At 43.4% G+C, this 20,969-nt stretch overlaps 1 protein-coding gene across 1 annotated transcript in view; it reads right to left on the bottom strand.

Annotated features, from left to right (window-relative positions):
• Positions 1 to 638: 638 nt before the first annotated feature.
• AK7 (adenylate kinase 7) overlaps positions 639 to 20,969 on the bottom strand; it is a 98,002-nt gene continuing 77,671 nt past the window's right edge. The window contains exons 13-18 of the mRNA XM_510154.6: positions 19,055 to 19,183; positions 17,906 to 17,974; positions 12,027 to 12,224; positions 7,462 to 7,682; positions 3,618 to 3,776; positions 639 to 2,363 (exon numbers count right to left, since the gene is read on the bottom strand). Coding sequence (XP_510154.5) covers positions 2,325 to 2,363; positions 3,618 to 3,776; positions 7,462 to 7,682; positions 12,027 to 12,224; positions 17,906 to 17,974; positions 19,055 to 19,183 — 815 coding nt within the window. The 3' untranslated portion in view covers positions 639 to 2,324. The remainder of the gene's footprint in view (positions 2,364 to 3,617; positions 3,777 to 7,461; positions 7,683 to 12,026; positions 12,225 to 17,905; positions 17,975 to 19,054; positions 19,184 to 20,969) is intronic.

Below are 20,969 nucleotides of genomic sequence, written 5' to 3'. Positions count from 1 at the left end.
CTCAGGTGATCCGCTTGCCTCAGCCTCCCAAAGTGCTGGGATTACAGGCATGAGCCTACTGTGCCCAGCTCATTGCTGTCTTATTTTAAGAAATTGCCATAGCTACCCCAACCTTCAGCAGCCACCACCCTGATCAGTCATCAGCCAACAGAATTGAGGCAAGACCCTCTACCAACAAAAAGATTACAACTCACTGAAGGCTCCGGTTATTGTTAGCATTTTTTAGCAATAATTTTTTTTTTTTTCTTGAGAAGGAGTCCCACTCTGTCGCCCAGGCTGGAGTGCAGTGGCACGATCTCGGCTCACTGCAAGCTCCGCCTCCCGGGTTCATGCCATTCTCCTGCCTCAGCCTCCTGAGTAGCTGGGACTACAGGCACCTGCCACCACGCCTGGCTAATTTTTCTGTATTTTTAGTAGAAACGGGGTTTCACCGTGTTAGCCAGGATGGTCTCGATCTCCTGACCTCGTGATCTGCCCACCTCGGTCTCCCGAAGTGCTGGGATTACAGGCATGAAGCAATAAAATATTTTTAAATTAAGGTAGGTACCTTGTTTTTTAGACATAATGCTATTGCACAGTTAACAGATAGTGTAAAATATAGTGGAAAAATAACATATGCACTAGGAAACAAAAAAATTGGGGTGACTTGCTTTATTACAATATTAGCTTTATTGTGGGGGTCTGGAGCCAACCCCTTAATATCTATGAGGTATGCCTGTGTATTTCTCCAGAGAAGACATCGAAATGGAAGCAAGTGCATTAAAAGATTCTTAGTCACAATATGATGCCACGTCACACCCACTATGATCACCATTAAAAAAATAAAAACACAGAAAATAACAAGTGTTGGTGAGGATGCGGAAAACTGGAATCCCTCATACACTGCTGGTGGGAATGTCAAATGGTGCAGCCACTGTGGAAAACAGTGTGGCAGTTCCTCAATAAGTTGAGCATAGGATGACCATATGACAGCAGTTCCACTCCTAGGTATCTAGCCAACAGAACTGACAACCTGTGTTCAAATAAGAGCTTGCACACAAATGTTCATGCCAGTTGTAGTCACAGTAGCCAAAAGGTGGAAACAACCCAAATGTCCATGAACAAATGAACAATTAAACAAAATGTGGTATGTCCATACAATGGAATAGTATTCAGCTATGAAAAGGAATGAAGTACTAACACATTGTATGACATAGATGAACCTCGAAAACATTTTGCTTAGTGAAAGAAGCCAGACACGAAAGACCACCCATTATATGGTTTTATTTATAATAGGTAAATCCATAGAGACAGAAAGCAGATTCGTGGTTGCCTGGAACTGGGGGGAGGGAATAATGGAGCGTGACTGCCTAATAGGTACTGGGTTTCCATTTGGGGTGATGAGAAAGTTCTGGACTAGATAGTGGCGGCTGCAGATCATTGTGAATGAACTTAGTGCCACTGAATTATACACTTTAAAATGGTTACAGTGGTCAATTTTATGTTACATGTATTTTACCACAAATAAAAAGTTGGGCAGTTATATTAGGTTACATTATTTAAAGGGATAAAATACATATGCCATTAAACCTAAACTAATTTCTCATTTAGCGTAATTCTAGGAATCTTATGGGATTTTTAGAACTGGAAAAGACTATAGGATTGATAACTTATGCCTGTGTTATAAAGTGTGTTGAAAATATTTAGCAACTTCTCACTTATCACAAAGATTGGAATTATCCTGTTATGCAGATTTCTCCGCCTAAAGGTTTACAGTTCTCTCCGATTCATTGTCTGGGATCCTGACCCTGAACTCAAAGCAACCTTTCCCTAACCATTGCTTCATTTAAAAAAAAAAAAAAAAGCCACCTTACAGGCACCAATCTTGTCTGATTTACTGTGAGTCAACAGGCATAAATCACTTCAATTTATTTCCATTTCTAATAACATTGTTATTGGGGTGATAACAAGTCATGTAAATTAGCCTACATGTTAGAATAATACATAGTCTACAATATATAGTCTGATTTGCTTCATGCTATAAATACCTATAAACATTAGTGTACAGAAGCGGTATATTTAGATCTGACTAAAGAATAAAATATTAAATCAGTATTTGTCTCATGAGCTATGCACAAATGTCTTTATCAATTTACATTTCAAATATAGTTTTAATGACATAGTCATGTCATATAGCTTTTAATAGAGATTCTAGTTTATAGAATATTTGTCTACAAAAAAAGAATTTTCTAAGAACTGGAAAAGCATTTTTCAAAGCAATTTTTCAAAGTATAATAAGTGATCTGTGGTTCTGTAAAGGTAGATAATACCAGATCTTTCAAGTTTCACTGCGCTTCAGGATTGTTCTTGAAGAGATATTCTGCCTACAATTTAAAAAAAGACAAGTCAACAATTTACAAGTTATTATTAGTCATGTATTTGTATTAGTAATGTTTACAATTTAAAAATCATCCTGGGCCAAGCTTGGTGGCTCATGCCTGTAATCCCAGCACTTTGGGAGGCCGAGGCGGGTGGATCACTTGAGGTCAGGAGTTCGAGACCAGCCTGGCCAACATGGTGAAACTTCCTCTCTACTAAAATACAAAAAATTAGCTGAGTGTGGTGGCAGGCGCCTGTAATCCCAGCTACTTGGGAGGCTAAGGCAGGAGAATCGCTTGAACCCGGGAGGTGGAGGTTGCAGTAAGCCGAGATTGTGCCATTGCATTCCAACCTGAGCAACAAGAGTGAAACTCTATATCAAAATAAATAATAAATAAATAAATAAGTAAAAGTACATACATTTTTTACTTTCAAATGAATAATAAAAATCTTACATGGGTTTGACCAATGAGGGAAAAAAATCTTATTATAAATGGTGAATATATTAGAAGCTATTTCCCAAAGAACCAGAAACATAATTTTGCTATCTCAACTGGTTTTCTGTTAAGATTCAGGCAGATTAGGCCAGGCGTGGTGGCTCACGCCTGTAATCTCAGCACTTTGGGAGACCGAGGCAGGCAGAACACGAGGTCAGGAATTCAAGACCAGCCTGACCAACATGGTGAAACCCTGTCTCTACTAAAAATACAAAAATTAGCCTGGGGTGGTGGTGCACATCTGTAATCGCAGCTACTCAGGAGGCTGAGGCAGGAGAATCACTTGAACCGGGAGGTGGAGGTTGCAGTGAGCCGAGATCGCGCCACTGCACTCCAGCCTGGACGACAGAGTGAGACTCTGTCTCAAAAAAAAAAAAAAAGATTCAGGCAGATTTTGTTTTCTTTTTTTTTTTTTTTTTTTTTTTTTTTTTGAGACGGAGTCTCACTCTGTCGTCCAGGCTGGAGTGCAGTGGTGTGATCTCGGCTCACTGCAACCTCCACCTTCAGGGTTCAAGCGATTCTCCTGCCTCAGCTTCCTGAGTAGCTGGGACTACAGCGCGCGCCACCACACCCAGCTAATTTTTTTTTTTTTTTTTTTTGTATTTTTAGTAGAGACGGGGTTTCACTACGTTGGCAGGGTGGTCTCTAACTCCTGACCACAAGTGATCCCCCGACCTTGGCCTCCCAAAGTGCTGGGATTACAGGTGTAAGCCGCCGCACCCAAACTCAAATTGATCTTTTTTAAAAAATTAAATATGTTACCAGAAAATCAACAGGGTCTTCGGGTCGGACGTTGCAACATTCATTCAGGCCCTGAATAAGAGTTGGCATCACATAGGTCATTAAATAGTTTCTCAGGGGAATTGACTGAGCCTCCAGTAATTCTCTTTCTTCTCTTTTCACTTCCTCCAGTCGTTTATTCTAAAATAGAATATTTGGTGGTAAAGTAAATGTGTAGTGAGAAAGGGGAGAACACTCACACAGTTCACCCTGCAGTGCATTGAGACACTGCTAGAAATGGTCACCATCTATGATACAGATGGCATTTCCAATCAGCAGAGAAAAGACATAAATGGTGTTACAACAACTTAGCCATTTGGAAAATAATAAATTGGATCACTTCTTACACCAAAATAATTTCTAGCTGCCCAGATGAAGCAAAATAGAAAAAAAAAAAAAAAGAAATGCCACTAGAAAGTCTGGAGGGCATTGGGATAGTGACATGTGCAATTCTTTGCTCAGCATACAGCCACCCTCTCTCTTGGGAATCATAATTCCAGATTTCTTTTGAGAAATCTCCCTTCTCAGCCTAGTGGTTTGGTTTGAGTGGGATTTAAGCCCATCATCCAGCCACCTCCTGGCCATAGATTCTAATTAAGGATCAGCACAACATCAAAATTGGTTACAATTTACAATACCTAAATTGTAAACAGTACGAGTACAAATACATGACTAATAATAACTTGTAAATTGTTGACTTGTCTTTTTAAAAAATTCTAGTTAAAGATCAGCACATCAAGTGCCCTGCCATGCATGGTAGGTGCACCTAAGAATGAAGCCTCCCATGCAAGGCAGGACAGAGAGGGGGATCCTAAGTCTTTGGTGACATCATTTGAGCCACTATATCAAGCCTCACCTGAAGCCACCCCTACCCCTGGACTTTTCTGGTTTTGTTTATGGTGAAGTCATTTTGAGTTTGCTTTTCTATCACTTGCAAGATAAAGAGTCCTAGCTGGGCCGGGCGCGGTGGCTCACGCCTGTAATCCCAGCACTTTGGGAGGCCGAGGCGGGCGGATCACGACGTCAGGAGATCGAGACCACGGTGAAACCCCGTCTCTACTAAAAATACAAAAAAATTAACCGGGCGCGGTGGCGGGCACCTGTAGTCCCAGCTACTCAGGAGGCTGAGGCAGGAGAATGGCGTGAACCTGGGAGGCGGAGCTTGCAGTGAGCCGAGATCGTGCCACTGCACTCCAGCCTGGGCGACAGAGCAAGACTCCGTCTCAAAAAAAAAAAAAAAAAAAAAAAAGTCCTAGCTGATATTTGTTTGAAAGGAGGTCTTTCTTAGCAAGATTGCCAACCCAGAGATCAAAATGGGAAACAGGTGGATGAATTTGAGTACATATAAACATGAAACTTTTGTGTGGTCAGAGAAAATACCATAAATAATGTTAAAAAATAAATCATGAATTGAGAAAAACTGCAATACATTATTAAAAAGTTAAGATGTGATGAGGATACTATGTGATGCACACTACTTGCCAGTCGCTGTGCATAGTTTACATATATTACCTCTTTAGTCACCACAATGACTGTATGAAGTAGGTACTATCATTATCCCCACTTTACAGATGGAGAAACTGAGACACAGACAGGAGCTTGCACAAGGCCACATACCTACAGAGAGAGTGGAGTGGGATTTGAACTCTAGCAGCACGACTTGGGAGGCCAACTGGAGCCATTCCTGTTTCTATTGAACTAGTTTATCAGGAGTTCTTTTTGCAAAATAATAAGAAAAAGTCACACAGCCCAAACAGGGGCAAAGAAAATACGCAACATGAGAAGAAACATAAATGCTTAACAAACAGAAAAAGCTGTAAGATTAGTGATCAGAGAAATGAATATTAAAACAATGAGAACAGTTTTTATCAGCCTGACATGTGCGAGCAAAATTGAGAAAGCAGGTTTAGAGAAGGTGTAGGGAAATAGCCACCTGTTAGATGATACATAAACTGGTTTACCATTGCTGGAGGGCAGTTTTTAAATATGTATCAAAACTCAAACCATGTCTAGTCTGACCCAGCAAACTTTAGGAATTTATGTTAAGAAGATTAATCAGGCACCCAAAGATGTGTGCATTGGGCCTGCCTCCCTCCCTCCATCCCTCCTTTCTTCCTTCCTTTCTCCCTTCTTTCCTTCCTTCTTTCCATTTGTTGAGTGCCTGTTATGTGCCAGGCACTATTCTAGGCACTGGATATATGGTAGTGAACAACACAGACAACCCTGTCCTCATGTAACTTAAGTTCTGTGCAGAGAAAAGGCAAGAAACAAGATAAATACATAAAATGTATATAATAGGTAGAGTAAGTACAAAGAGGAAAATTAAAAAGTATAAAAGGGGATGTGACAGGTTGTGGGGAGGGGTAGACATTGAATTTTACAGAGACCAGGAAATGCCTCACTAGAAAGACGACTTCTGGTAAAGATGCCAGGTGTCTGTGAGGCAATGAGTCATGCAGATGACCAAGACCACCATTGGTGCACTGTTTGAAATTGGGAAATATCAGAAGCAGCCAGGTCACAAAGGACCTTGACCACAATGACAAGTTTGGATTTTTATCAAATTGTGATAATTGAGAGCCTGTGAGGAGTTGTAAGCAGAGAATGGCCATAGTGGGTCTGCAGTTTGGAAGGATCACCTGGCAGCTGTGTGGGAACAGACTGGAGATGGAGCAGGGTGGAGTTGGGGAGGACAGTGAGAAGACACTGCGTAATTCGGATGAGAAACACTGCCCCTGATCAGAAGTAGAGCGCTTGGGACAGATTTGGGTGCCATTTTTGGTGATGGTGGTGTTTGTTTTTTGAGACAGGGTCTCACTCTGTCATCCAGGCTGGAGTGCTGTGGCATCATCATAGCTCATGGCAGCCTCAGTCTCCCAGGCTCAAACAATCCTCCAGGCTTAAGCAATCCTCCCACCTTAGCCTCCCTAGTAGTTGGGGCTACAGGCATGCCACTATGCCCAGCTAATTTTTATTTAGTAGAGTCAAGGTCTTGCTATGTTGCCCAGGCTGGTCTTGAATACCTAAGCTCAAATGATTCTCCAGCCTCACCCTCCCAAAGTGCTGGGATTACAGGTATGAACCACCATGCCCAGCCTAAGAGTGCTATTTTTGGAAGCAGAATCACTTACTAGATTCAGTGATTTGGGGAATGAGGAGGGGTGGAAAGAAGCTGACCACCTGGGTAGGTTAGATGGGTAAATGGAGGAAAATCAAATCAAATCATGAGGTCAATGCGTAGTAAAATGTTACACATTTACAGGAATTTGTATTACTAATACACCTGCTAATGGCTAGTTTTTTTTACTAATACTAAGCAAGCTGGGCATGGTGGCTCATGCCTATAATCCCAGCACTTTGGGAGGCAGAAGCGGGTGGATCACTTGAGATTAGGAGTTTGAGATCAGCCTGGCTGGCCAACATGGTGAAACCCCATTTCTACTAAAAACAGAAAAATGAGCTGGGCTTGGTGGTGCACACCTGTAGTCCCAGCCACTGGGGAGGCTGAGACAGGAGAATCACTTGAACCCGGGAGGCAGAGGTTGCAGTAAGCCAAGATTGCACCACTGCACTCCAGCCTGGGCGACAGAGCCAGACCCTGTCTCAAACAAAAAGAAAAAGAAAAAAAAAAAAAACTAAGCAAAAGACCATGGATATCCTTTTTTAAATGGTACAAATGACAAAAAGCAAACACAAATTTGTTTAGGGTATTTCCATGACATTTCCCTAGAGCAGGATGGGAAGTGGAACTGGCCTAAATGGCTTTGCCAGGCACCGCACCCCTGTTCCACAGATACACAGACTCACAAACACACTCACCACTCACCCACTCCTCCCAGCGAGCTATCTTCTCTGCCATCTCCACGGCCTCCTGGTGCTCGCGTTCTGCTTCCTCAGCAGCCTCCCTGGCCAGCCGCTCCTCCGCAGCCTTCCGCTCCTCTTCTGCCTTTTCTTCGTCTGTTAAACCATAATTTCGAGGCTCCCCAATCTCTTTGATGAGCTGTTTGATAGCAAGTCTATTCTGAGCATCTTCAAGTTTTCCTACATCTTTAAATACCAGGAGAGAGATCAACACATACTTATATTCTAGGCCTGCCTGCAATTGGGAAAATTCTTTATTACTATAAACTTGTGATAGTCAATTATGTAAATTACCACATAGGGTTTTCTTTTCTAATTGCCAGCATAGTTCAGAATTTCTTCTCTCACGGGCAAATATCAGACCAGAGTCTGAGAGCTGTGGGTAGGAAAATTTGGACTTGGGTCTATGAGTTCTAACAATGACTTGATTTGAGTGGTTGAATGGGGGAATGGATTGCCTGAAAAGTAATGAGCTCTCCATGCCTGGAAGTATTCAAGCAAAGACTGGGACACTTCTTTCAGAGGTTTCTACAGAAGGAAGTCCTGCACTTGTGGGAGGCCAAACAGGGTGACCTTTCTGAAAATCAATGATACTGGGATACATTTTCAATTCATAAAAAAATAACCATTTCAGTGAGTCTACTTGAATAGGAAAAATATCCAGACTCCAGAATATCTGAAAAATGTTAGTATCAAGACCAAAGAGAAGAAAAAGAGAAATGGTGTATTGATAAATACTGAGATCTCCACGGTCACTGAGGTGGTAAATTCTATGCCACTCTCTTAGGGCTGCTTGGAAGGTGTCTGCAGAGAACGATGTGCAGCAGACACATTTTGGTACTAAGCCCCTTCAGAACTTCCTCTGGGTAGCTGCTTACCCCACGCCCATTCATAGTCACTGCTGTGCCCACCCCGCCCATGTTTGTTTTTTATTGTTTTGTTTTGTTTTGCTTTTATAGAGACAGGGTCTCCCCATGTTGCCCAGGCTGATCTTGAACTCTTGGGCTCAAGCAGTCCTCCTGCCTTGGCCTCTCATAGTGCTGGGATTACAGGCATGAGCCGCCACCCCTCCCACGTTTGTATGACCTTGACCTAGACCAGAAGCACCACCAAGTTCTAATATAGGAAGAGGGGAGGAGCAGAGCCAGTGCACTGGTTGGTGAACAGAAGCAAGCCTTTAAAAAAGCAAAAAACAGCTGGCCACAGTGGCTCACACCTGTAATCTCAGCACTTTGGGAGGCCGAGTAGGTTGAGGTCAGGAGTTCAAGACCAGCCTGGCCAACATGGAGAAACCCCATCTCCAGTAAAAATACAAAAATTAGCCTGGCATGGTGGTGCACACCTGTAGTTCCAGCTACTTGGGAGGCTTAGGCAGGAGGATCACTTGAACCCGGGATGCAGAGGTTGCATTGAGTTGAGATTGAGCTACTGTACTCCAGTTTGGGTGACAGAGCAAGACTTTGTCTCAAAAAAAAAAAAAAAAAAAAGTAAAAGTCATATCGGTAGCTCCTCATTGCCCGACCTGTGACATTTAAATGCATTTCTCACTGGGTGTGGTGGCTCACGCCTGTAATCCCAGCACTTTCGGAGGCCGAGATGGGCAGATTGCTTGAGGCCAGGAGTTTGAGACCAGCCTGGCCAACGTGGTAAAACCCTGTCTCTACCAAAAATACAAAAATTAGCTGGGCATGTGGCATACACCTGTAATCCCAGCTACTTGGGAGGCTGAGGCAGGAGAAACGCTTGAACCCAGGAGGCAGAGGTTGCAGTGAGCCAAGATTGCGCCACTGCACTTCAGCCTGGGTGACAGAGGGAGATTCTGTCTCAAAAAGAAAAAATAAAATAAATAAATAAATAAATGCATTTCTCCCTGATTACTCTGAGTAATTACAACCTTGATATCACTAACTGGACACCTTTGAGAAGGTACTTGGGAATGATTCCCCCTAGCAATATTCCACTCTGACCCCAGAGTGGGGCCACTGCTGATTAGACTGGGGTGGGGCACCTCAGCCCGAACTGTGACCAGCAGAGTTGCCCTTCAGGGAATGTGGGATTGGACACAGTGAAGTCAGCTCTGGCCTTGGCTCCCAGGGTAGCACTGTAACTCTGGGGTGTGGGGTGGCCTCAGCCTACCACACAGGCCACAGAGGGGGAGAGTACACTGGCCCAAAGAGAGAGAGAGGACAAAGAGACACTGAGAGAGAAGCAGAGTCCAGAGCTGATAAGAGGATGTGATTCCCAGCATCTTTCCAGGGCCCCATTCCAGACATTGCAGAGGCCGGGCTGCATCCCCGGCTGTGAGACGCCCTCCCCACCTCCCATCCTTAGGATACATTTCTCCCTTCTGCTTTTATATTATCTCCCAGTTGTCAGTTGTAGATGAGGCCAAATGAGATGGGCACAGGATGAGATGGAACACAATGGCCACTCATTCATTCCTCCCTGTTACTTATTTTTTTTCTCAACATTTCTCCTGGGCTCTCCTGATCATCCTATAAACAGTTTTTGGGACCTAACTGAAAAGATGACAATCACTATTTTTCTGAAATGTATTCTCCATTCTTTCCTAGTTCTCTAAATAATGTAAACTAATTTCCATATTAGGAGGTACAGAACCCTTAGCTTTTACATATAAAGCATGTCCAACATGCAGAAACATGTCCAGATGAGGACAAAACCCAGTCACTGCTCTGAGGGTGCAGACAAGAAGAATTTGCAGATTTATAAATTGTTTTTGTATTTCTTTTTTTTTTTTTTTTTTTGAGACAGAGTCTCACTGTCACCCAGGCTGGAGTGCAGTGGCATGATCTTACTTCACTGCAATCTCTGCCTCCTGGGTTCAAATGATTCTCCTGCCTCAGCCTCCTGGGTAGCTGGGATTACAGGTGCACACCACCACGCCCAGCTAATTTGTGTATTTTTAGTAGAGATGGGTTTTACCATGTTGGCCATGCTGGTCTTGAACTCCTGACCTCAGATGATCCACCCACCTTGGTCTTCCAATGTGTAGGGATTACAGGCGTGAGGCACTGCACCCAGTCATTTTTTTATTTCATAATAGTATGTCATGTTATGCCTTAGTGTTGGTAGGAATAACAAAATGACCACTTGTTGAACTCCTTCAATGTGCCAGGCACTTCGTATCTCTCATCTCTACCGTTTGTAACAATCCTGCAAGCCTGATTATTTTCCTATTTCACAGATGAGAAAACTGAGGCCCAGCCACAATTGGAATTAGCTTTCCTGCCTCCTGCTGACATTATCCCTTAGCACTAAGCCTCCCGATACTCCAGGGCTCAAATGCTGTCCCATTGGGCAGTTGGGGGTAGAGAGCAGCCCCTGGAGGCCCAAGGTGTGGGCCTGGCCAGGAAGCTTCCACCAGGCAGAAGCTGGTTCTTTCTCACCAAGCCCATAGGAGGAATACGTGCAAAGGTCCAGAAAACCAGAAAGGTAGGTCAGGGGTTCAACAAGCCAAGGGAAGTAGCAGCAGCTGTGAAAGCTGAGAACTGGAGCCAAGAATGATAATGGTGACGATGAGGCCGACGTGATGCGGGATCACGAGTGCTTGCTGCGTGCTAAGCTCAGCGCTGTGTTTACAGGAAACAAGAAGGAACGCAGTGAAGAGCTATTTGCTCTTCTGGGTAGCTACGGGGATGGGCTGGCCAGTCAGAAGGCCGGGAAAGGGTCTGGAAGAGCACCAGTGCCCAATAATTTAACAGGGACAGAACACTGCCCCCAAGGAACCTGGGGGAATGGCCAAAGCAGCCAGCACCATACACACATTTCTTTAAAAAAAAAAAAAAAAAGAGTTTGTCGGCCAGACATGGTGGCTCACACCTATAATCCCAGCACTTTGGGAGGCCGAGGCGGGCAGATCACGAGGTCAGGAGATCGAGACCATCCTGGCTAACACAGTGAAACCCCGTCTCTACTAAAAATACAAAAAAATTAGCCGGGCGCTGTGGTGTGCACCTGTAGTCCCAGCTACTCGGGAGGCTGAGGCAGGAGAATGGCGTGAACCCGGGAGGCGGAGTTTGCAGTGAGCCGAGATGGCGCCACTGCACTCCAGCCTGGGCAATAGAGCAAGACTCCATCTCAAAAAAAAAGAAAAAAAAATTAATCAGGCATGGTGGCGTGTGCTTGTAGTTCCAGCTACTTGGGAGGCTGAGGCAGGAGAATTGCTTGAACCCGGGAAGCAGAGGTTGCAGTGAGCCAAGATTGCACCACTGCACTCCAGCTTGGGCAACTGAGCGAGACTCCATCCCCACCCCCCTAAAAAAAAAGGATTTGTCATTTGACTTCATAATATATCCATAAATTCTCATACGATAATAACACCCTCCCACCACCAAATCCCCACATAGAATGACTCCCCAGGAGGAGTGCCCTGTGTATTTCATGGCTTCCTGTGCCCCAACCCACGATTACACTCCCCACCCTCCCCCAGCCCCACAATTACAGCTAGACCTGCACCAAGCTTTGCTGGGGGTCCTGGACATTCACATTATCCTTGAATTCATTTCATACCAATATGTATCGGGTGAATTTCAAGTTCATCAAAATAGTTGAAGACAGTCTCATCGTCGATATTGATGTCCCGGTAGTTGCTCAGAGCCCGGAGGAATCGGTCTTGGCTGTAGTGGGTCCCCGCCACGATGCTCTCAGGAAGGTTTATCACACGCTCCTTCAGAAACTCATCCGAAGCATCCAGTGCACAAACGAATTCTGGGGAGAAGGACAGACTCCAGAGTTGGCACAATACAGCGCAGCTAACTAGCAGGGTGCTGGAGAACGCATGGCCCCCTGGTTACCAGCCAAGACCTCCTGTTGCCACAAATAGCCTGTCCAATTGGCTTTGCTGCCTCTCATGGAGGATAAATAGATGAAAATCACCCCATTTCCAGAGACCACCCTATGAGGCCCAATTAGTATTTTGTGCAATCTATTATTTTCCCTTTCTTCCCCCCTCCCTCTCTTCCTTCCTCCCTCCCTTCCCCCGCCCTCCCTCTGTCCTTCCTTCCTTCCTTCCTCCCTTCCTCCCTTTCTAACTAATAAAAGCAGCAGAAATCATAAGTAGCAAATCTCAGATAACCCTGTGATATCAGCTTCCTAGTTAATTTTCACATTGTCTCTTTTCTCTTTTTTAAAAAATACATACATATATGTATGTATATTTATTTTAGAGAGATACAAGGTCTTACTATGTGCGGGCTGATCTCAAATTCTTGCCTTAAGCAATCCTCCCGCTTTGGCCTCCCAAAGTGCTGGCAGGGATAAGCCACGGCTCCTGGCCTCACGCTGCCTCCTATCCAGCACAATTAGCACAGGCTTCCAAAGAGAGCTATGGCTACAAGCAAAATGCTTTGATGGCCAGTTTGCCAAATTAATAAAAATGGGAACTCCCCTTGGAATTTTCATGGATCCAGCTCTTTCATCAATGCCATTGGCTATGAAACACTTACGTTCAACATGTTATGGTCAGCACTTATCAAATTCAACACACAGATCATGTTAATAATGATGACCATTTTACCCACCTATGATTTTCTTTTAAACTGTGAAAGCAGCTGTTCCTCCAGCTTCTAGTACAAATTCAATGGATAATTGTTGAGTGAATGAGAGATTCAAGTGTGGATCAGTGAAATAAACTTTCCAAGGTGAGTTGTGATTCTTAGATGTTCTCAACTACAGGAGCAGGGTATACTGGTGCCCAGATCAGTGTCTGGGTGCATCACAAATAGCTTGCTATCTATTAGAGCTCAACAGAACTTGGGAATGATTTGATTTTTGTTCTAAAATTGTATTGGCTTATAACATCATAATGCCATTCTCGTTTACTTGCATTCTAATAAGCTTCCTTGAGTGGGTGAAAAAGGTAAGTGTAATGGGGAAAGCCCACAGGAGGTGTGTCCCCGAGGCATGTGGACATGTGTGAACATCATCTGCTGCAGATGTTTAACTGTGAAAACAAAGGCTGAGACAGCGTGTGGAATAAGATCCTACAAATTCATAATAGTTTGATAGTACCTCCATTCTGCATACAAGAGGTGTTTTCGCAAGTAAGTTGTTCCTATTTTTTGCTCATCTTTTACCATTTGATTGTCATGATTTTCATGAGTGGCTGCCTTTTGAAAAGGAAGGTAGACATCTGAAGCCCCAAATCTGGTACGGTACTGAAATCAAAAGGATGTCAACAGATTCGCTGAAAATTGAATCCATTTAAGCTCTATGATGTCGGACATCTATATGAAAACTTATTTTCTTTTTAGATTTTTCCCTAACATGATACTCATTTGTTAGAAAATGTATGAATTATGTTAATAATCTATGAATTTCAAAAATATATTCTATCTTTCTTCCAGGCTGATCGGGAGGTGGAAGATTCCAGTTAATCAAATAATGAGTAACATCCTTGGCTTTCCAATTTTCAAAGATTTTTAATATGATAAAATATACTTCTCACTAGATGATTTTTTAAAAAATGTTAATTCTCTTTATGACTCAGAGAACTTCAAGATTCTGCAGTATCTCAAGACAGTTATTCAGAACATCTATTGTCCTTGCACTGGCTAACTGTGGATAGCGAGTAATAGATTTCTGCTTGGTAAGACCGTAGATAACAAGGAGGTCACTGTATTTGGCTATCTGGAATCACATGAAAAATCTATGGTTTTTTTTTTTTTTTTTTTTTTTTTTGAGACAAAGTCTCGCTCTTGTCCCCCAGGCTGGAGTGCGGTGGCGCGATCTTGGCTCACTGCAACCTCTGCCTCCCGGGTTCAGGTGATTCTCCTGCCTCAGCCTCCCAAGTAGCTGGGATTATAGGCGTGCACCACCGTGCCTGGCTAATTTTATATTTTTAGTAGAGATGGGGTTTCACCATGTTGGCCAGACTGGTCTTGAACTCCTGACCTCAGGTGATCTGACCACCTCGGCCTCCCAAATTGCTGGGATTACAGGTGTGAGCCACTGCGCCGGGCTGAAAAAGCTATGTTTTAACAAATTTCCAAATATTAATCAGGTAGGTACAACTTTAAACTTATCTCCTTCAACCAAGAGGTCTTCAAAGAATCAAACTGGACATAGGCTAACAGCAGTGGTAAAATGCAATGGTTGCTCAATGGGAGAGAATACCATCTAGAACTGTATTACCATAGATTGGAATGTTTCTTTTATTTTCTGTATCTTATGCTTTGATTTCTTTTTTTTTTTTTTTTTTTTTTAAGAGACAGGGTCTCACTGTCACCCAGGCTGAAGTGCCGTGGCATGATCAAGGCTCACCACCGCCTTGACCTCCTGGGCTCAAGAGATCCTCCCACTTCAGCCTCCTGAGTAGCTGGGACCACAGGCACATGCCACCACACCCAGCTAATTAAGAATGTTTTTGTGTGTGTGGAGATGGGGGTCTTGCTATATTGCCCATGCTGGTCTCCAACTCCTGGACTCAAGCAATCCTCCTGCCTTAGCCTCCCCAAGTGCTGGGATTGCAGGCGTGAGCCACCACACCTGGTCTGTTTTGACATCTTCAGGGGGGCCTTACAGATCTGGGGAGAGACTGCTGTCCTTCCCAGGCCTAGCCAATACCTAAAGATAGTAACAACTTGCTTGGGAATGCCCCTCCTATGCAAGCCACTCAATCCATTTATCTAATCTCACACAGCAAGCCAGTATTTCCCTTGCCCTAAATCATCCCAGGACCAGGCCCCAGGCAACTAGAGACCACCCCTAAACTCAAACTAGCCAGTCCCGAACGGTTCACTGTGGCCTGTCTTCGCTTTCCCAGAGAAACCCCAACAACGACATTGATCTAGACCTTTCCCCTTGTTCTTGCTTCTGCCGCCTAACCAAACCTGGCATTCCCCATGTGCCCCCATCTCTAGGGAATCCTAAGCGTAAATTATTTCAATGGCATTGACCTCTCTATGTCACCATTCAGTTCCCTCCCTCAATTAAAATCCTACAAGTACGAATGAAACAATGCCCTACTTTCTTTCAGGGAAATAGAAAATAAAGACAATTTCTGAAAAGTTTGCTAACAACAGATTAACGTTCCAAATAGATTATGTCTTAGACGTGTTTGCACTGTGTGCAACAAAGAATGGAAAGTCCAGTGGCCTACGTTTAAGAGTCCTTGGTCACTTGACCTCTGTGCTTCCATTTCCTTATCTCACAGGCAGGTTTCATTAATTGTTTTGGAGGCAGTGGAGTGAGAAGACCTGAGTTTTAATTTAATCCCCCTACCATTTACTAGTGAGTGGACTTGCATAAATCTCTAGGCTTTAGCTTCTGGATTGGGTAAACATGGGTGTAATTCCTGCCTTGCAGGATTGTGGAAAGGTTCAATGAGTGCCTGGCACATGACAAATTGTGCACGACCAATTGCCAGTTGAACTGAAATGTATCCAGCTGCCTGGATGTTATGGGTGTTATGATTTAGCACAGAGTTTGCAATGAGTGAATATTGCCTAGAAGTGATAAACAAAATGCACTGGACACACCTACCTAGAATTTAATAATCAACAATAAAGTAGATGAACAAACTTTACTTTTTATTTTATTTTTTTAATTAATTTCTTTGAGACCGGTTCTTGCTCTGTTGCCCAGGCTGGAGTGCAGTGGTGTAATCAGGGCACCTGCAGCCTTGACTTCCCACACTCAAGTGATTCTCCTACCTCAGCCTTCCAAGTAGCTGGGACTACAGGTGCATGCCACCACCCCCAGCTAATTTTTTTGATTTTTTTTTTTTAGTAGATACGAGGTCTCACTGTGTTGCCCAGGCTGGTCTCTAACTCCTGAGCTCAAGAGATCCTCCCACCTTGACCTTCCAAAGTGCTGGCATTACAGGCACTGTGTCTGGCCAATCAACTTAGCCCACAGGCAAACAATAAATATCCATCCCCAAGGATGACTGCTATCTGGTGGTCTCAGTCCTTGCAGAAGCTTCTCTGCAAACTGTGCTGGACCAAGAGAAGAAAACAGCCACAAGCTGCCTTCCTCGGGGACTTGATACCAGTGAGCAGGCAGGCCCTTTTCAGTTACAGCCTTGTCCTAAGTTGCTGAAAATAGCTTTTCTTCTAGTGATCATATGACCCAAAATGATTCCCTATGAATATCTACCTCAAGCAAACTGACTAAAAACAACAACACTTTTTAACGTTTACAGGAAGGTCACAAGAAATGCCTGCTCAGTACTAAGTAAATCCTGTTGTGTACGATAAATTGCTTATGCTTTGCTTTCAAGAGTACTTTGTGAAATCCCTGTGTAAATATGTGATAGAATAAAACCACTGTGGAGTTAAGAGTGAACTGAAAAGCTTTTGACTTGTGCAATCTCAAGTCAGAAGCTGAATGTCTTTTGGAAGAGATGAGGGCATGGTTAGCACCAAAACCAGGGCAGGGAAGGAGGCTACATGACTCAGGAAGTCAAGCCATCAACAGATTTGCTACCTTCTGCTTTGTTACAGGAGAGAGCAGTGGAAGACAACGTTCCCACAGGGATTTCTATTCATTTCAGCAATTTAATATTCCTCATGTTTATCCGTTGGTGCATTCTCTAGTTTGCAAGTTTATGCTTGAGAATGTCTTTTAATATTTTTCCTAAAAAAAAAAATCCTACTTTATTAAACTCAAAAAGATTCTTTTGGCACAAAAGGGATATTGGGCTACTCTAGGCACACTGCCTATGGTGTAGCCCTGCTCCTTAAGAAGTAGTTTAAAAAAAAAAAAAAAAAAAGAGCCTGGGCAAGGTGGCTCACACATGTAATCCCAGCACTTTGGGAGGCCAAGGCGGGTGGGTCAGGAGATCGAGACCATCCTGGCTAACATGGTGAAACCCCGTCTCTACTAAAAATACAAAAAAATTAGCCAGTCATGGTGGTAGGCGCCTGTAGTCCCAGCTGCTGGGGAGACTGAGGCAGGAGAATGGCGTGAACCCACTGCACTCCAGCCTGGGCAACAGAGCAAGACTCCGTCTCAAAAAAAAAAAAAATTAGCTGGGCATGGTGGCAGGCACCTGTAGTCCCAGTTACCGGGGAAAACAAAGAGAAAAGAGAGAGATATCAGACAGCATTCTTCTTTTCTTTTGAAACGGAGTCTCTCTCTGTCGCCCAGGCTGGAGTGCAGTGGCAGGATCTCGGCTCACTGCAATCTCCGTCTTCTGGGTTCAAGTGATTCTCCTGCCTTAGCCTCCCGAGTAGCTAGGACTACAGGCACACGCTACGACACCCAGCTAATTTTTGTATTTCTAGTAGAGATGGGGTTTCGCCATGTTGGCCAGGCTGGTCTTGAACTCCTGACCTCAGGTGATCCACCCGCCTTGGCCTCCCAAAGTTCTGAGATTACAGGCGTGAGCCACCACGCCCAGCCCAGAGAACATTCTTTTAAATGTGATCTTGGGGAAATAAACTTACCAGGTATAATTAATTTATCAAAGGGAAACATTCTGCCTCTGACTTCATCTTCCTCCTCCTCATCTTCCTCTAAGAAAACAAAACATTCCTCATTGTGTTTAGTAATATATTATTACTATGGATCACAGCAAAAAATTCCAAATATGTTAAGTAGCGAGCACTAATGAAAACTAGCCATAAATAGCACATGTATTTTAGAAATAGTCTCACAAACTAAATGTACATTGATAGATGCATGGATAAAGAAAATGTAGTATATACATCCAACAGAATACTATTCAGCCTTTAAAAAGAAGGAAATGGCTGGGCATCATGGCTCACACCTGTAATCCCAACAATTTGGGAGGCCAAGGCAGTAGGATCACCTGAAGCCAGGAGTTCAGAGATCAACCTGGCAACAGGGTGAAACCTCCAAAACATTTTTAAATTAGTTGGGCGTGGTCATGCACGCCTGTAGCCCCAGCTACTCGGGAGACTGAGGCAGGAAAACCACTTGAGCCCAGGAGGTCAAGGCTACAGTAAACTATGATTGTATATATCACTGTGCTCCAGCCTGGGTGACGGATGGTCTATTTTTTTTTTTTAAAGGAAATTCTGCTATATGCAACAACAAGGATGAAACTTGAGGACATTATGCTAAGTGAAATCAGTGACAGAAAGACAAATGCTACATGATTCCACTTACATGGGGAACTTTCATTCAAAGAATGAAAGAGTGGGATGGTGGTTGCCAGGGGCTGGGGAGGGGAAAAAACAAAAGTTACTAATCAACAGGCGTAAAGTTTTAATCAGGCAAGATGCATAAGCTCTAGAAGTGTGCTGAACATCACAGTGCCTATAGCCAACGATAATGTATCGCACACTTAAAAGCTTGTTCCGAGGGCAGATCTCGTGTTAAGTATTTGTGCCACAATACAATAAAATAAAATTTTAAAAAATTTGTAAAAGGCTATGCACCTTGAGCCACCATCCAGGGGGAAAAAGAAAGAAAAAAAAAAGCTACGTAAAGAAAGGTGAGCCAAAGCTCAAAAATAAATAGTCTCTCTAGTTTTCTGTTTACTTTAATTGAGTGACTACTTCTCTGAACAATAAAGTTGCAACTTATCTGAATATAAATACTCAAAATAGAACACTCAAACTCAAACTTACGATTGAACAGGTCTTTTGCTTGATCATAGGTCTTTGGGAATCCATCCAAAATATAACCTTGATTCCTGCAAGGCATTGATTTTAGCTTTTCTTTCATAAATCTAATTATATATTGATCGTCTAGTTGACCTGATAAAAAAACATATATGTATATATTACTTATAATGTATCACATTCTACGTAAGAGTTGTTTTAAAGTTATCTCAAAAATTGTTGTGTAGTCAAAGGTACTATTGGAAATCCCTATTTTGCTTTTTTTTTTTTTTTTTTTTTAAAGAGACGGGGTCTCACTCTGTCACCCAGGCTGGAATGCAGTGGTGTGGTCATAGCTCACTGCAGTCTCAGCCTCCCAGGCTCTGCAATCTTCCCACCTCAGCCTCCCAAGTAGCTGGGACTATAGGCGCTTGCCACCATGCCCCGCTGATTTTTAAACGTTTTGTAGAGAAAGGGTCTTGCGATGTTGCCCAGGCTAGTCTTGAACTCCTGGCCTCAAGCAATCCCCCCACCTTGGCCTCCCAAAATGTTGGGATTACATTTTGGCCCTTAAAGTAAAAAATATGTGATTTTGTATTTTGAACATGACGTGAATTCTAATGCACAGTAATGTAGGAGAACCCAGTGAACTTGTCTGCAAGAAAGAGCATGGGCGAGTGCCGATGTCTGCACTTTCAAAGTGTTCTGTAATCCCAATTTTTGGTGAAATTGATTGAGGAGCAGCAACTGGAGTAATGCAGAGAGCTCTGCCCGCCCGCAGGGTTTCTGTTTTGATATTACACCTCTGTAACCTTACTATACAATAATAAATGCTTCTGTTGTGAGAATTGTGAGATAGCATTCATGTATGTTGCCAGCACATGATTTACTAAAAGAAGGTGCTGGATTTGACTAACAATCAAACTTGACCCGACCCTCAAAGGCACTTTTCTCTGTAACGCTTCAGAAAAGAACACGGCTCCCTTCTCCGTGTCTTTTCCAGTTGGCATTTCTGACCTCAGCCCCACTGGACAGTTCCCTCTCAAGCCCTGACACTGGGTTCCTGGCACTGCTTGGGAAGGATGAGGAGGGAGGAGTTTGTTCTAAAACTGGCACAGTGGTTTAATAACAACATGATGCAACTCCACCACAATATCCATCACTCCATCATAATTATTGAACAGCTACAATGTTCAAAACGCAGCCCCATCCTTACCTTGCTTAATGTGTACATTATAGTAATGTAAGTTTGACAAGTTAGGGAAATTGATCTTCAAAGCTCTTTCCAGAGTTTGTACTATTCCTTTACCTTATCAGTGAATCTATTAGTCTTTTACCTTATCAGTGACTCCCCCTCCTCCTCTCCCTCCTCATCCTTCTCCGCCTTCTCATCCTCCCCCTCTTCCTTCCCTCCTCCTCCCCCCTCATTTTACATAATGTAAAATAAATAATTTCAGGCTTCTTTTTTATTACTCTATCAATGACAATAAACTGATCTAATTAAAACACCTCTCCTGGCCGGGCGCGGTGGCTCACACCTATAATCTCAGCACTTTGGGAGGCCAAGGTGGGTGGATTACCTGAGGTTGGGAGTTCGAGACCAGCCTGACCAACATGGAGAAACTCTCATCTCTACTAAAAATACAAAATTAGCCGGGCGTGGTGGCACATGCCTGTAATCCCAGCTACTCGAGAGGCTGAGGCAGGAGAATCGCTTGAACCCGGGAGGCGGAGGTTGCAGTGAGCCAAGATCGCACCATTGCACTCTAGCCTGGGCAACAAGAGTGAAACTCCATCTCAAAAACAAAAAACAAAAAACAAAACACAAAACACCTCTCCTTTCTTCTACCTTTCAGTGTCACACCATCCATTAGGCAGTAGCAGGTTCCGAAAATAACTGTCTTTCAGAAATTTAAATATTATGGCTAAGACAAAAAAAGAT

Source organism: Pan troglodytes, chromosome 15 (assembly GCF_028858775.2).
Source record: "Pan troglodytes isolate AG18354 chromosome 15, NHGRI_mPanTro3-v2.0_pri, whole genome shotgun sequence".
NCBI lineage: Eukaryota > Metazoa > Chordata > Mammalia > Primates > Hominidae > Pan > Pan troglodytes.
This window is presented reverse-complemented; position numbering and strand designations above follow the sequence as displayed.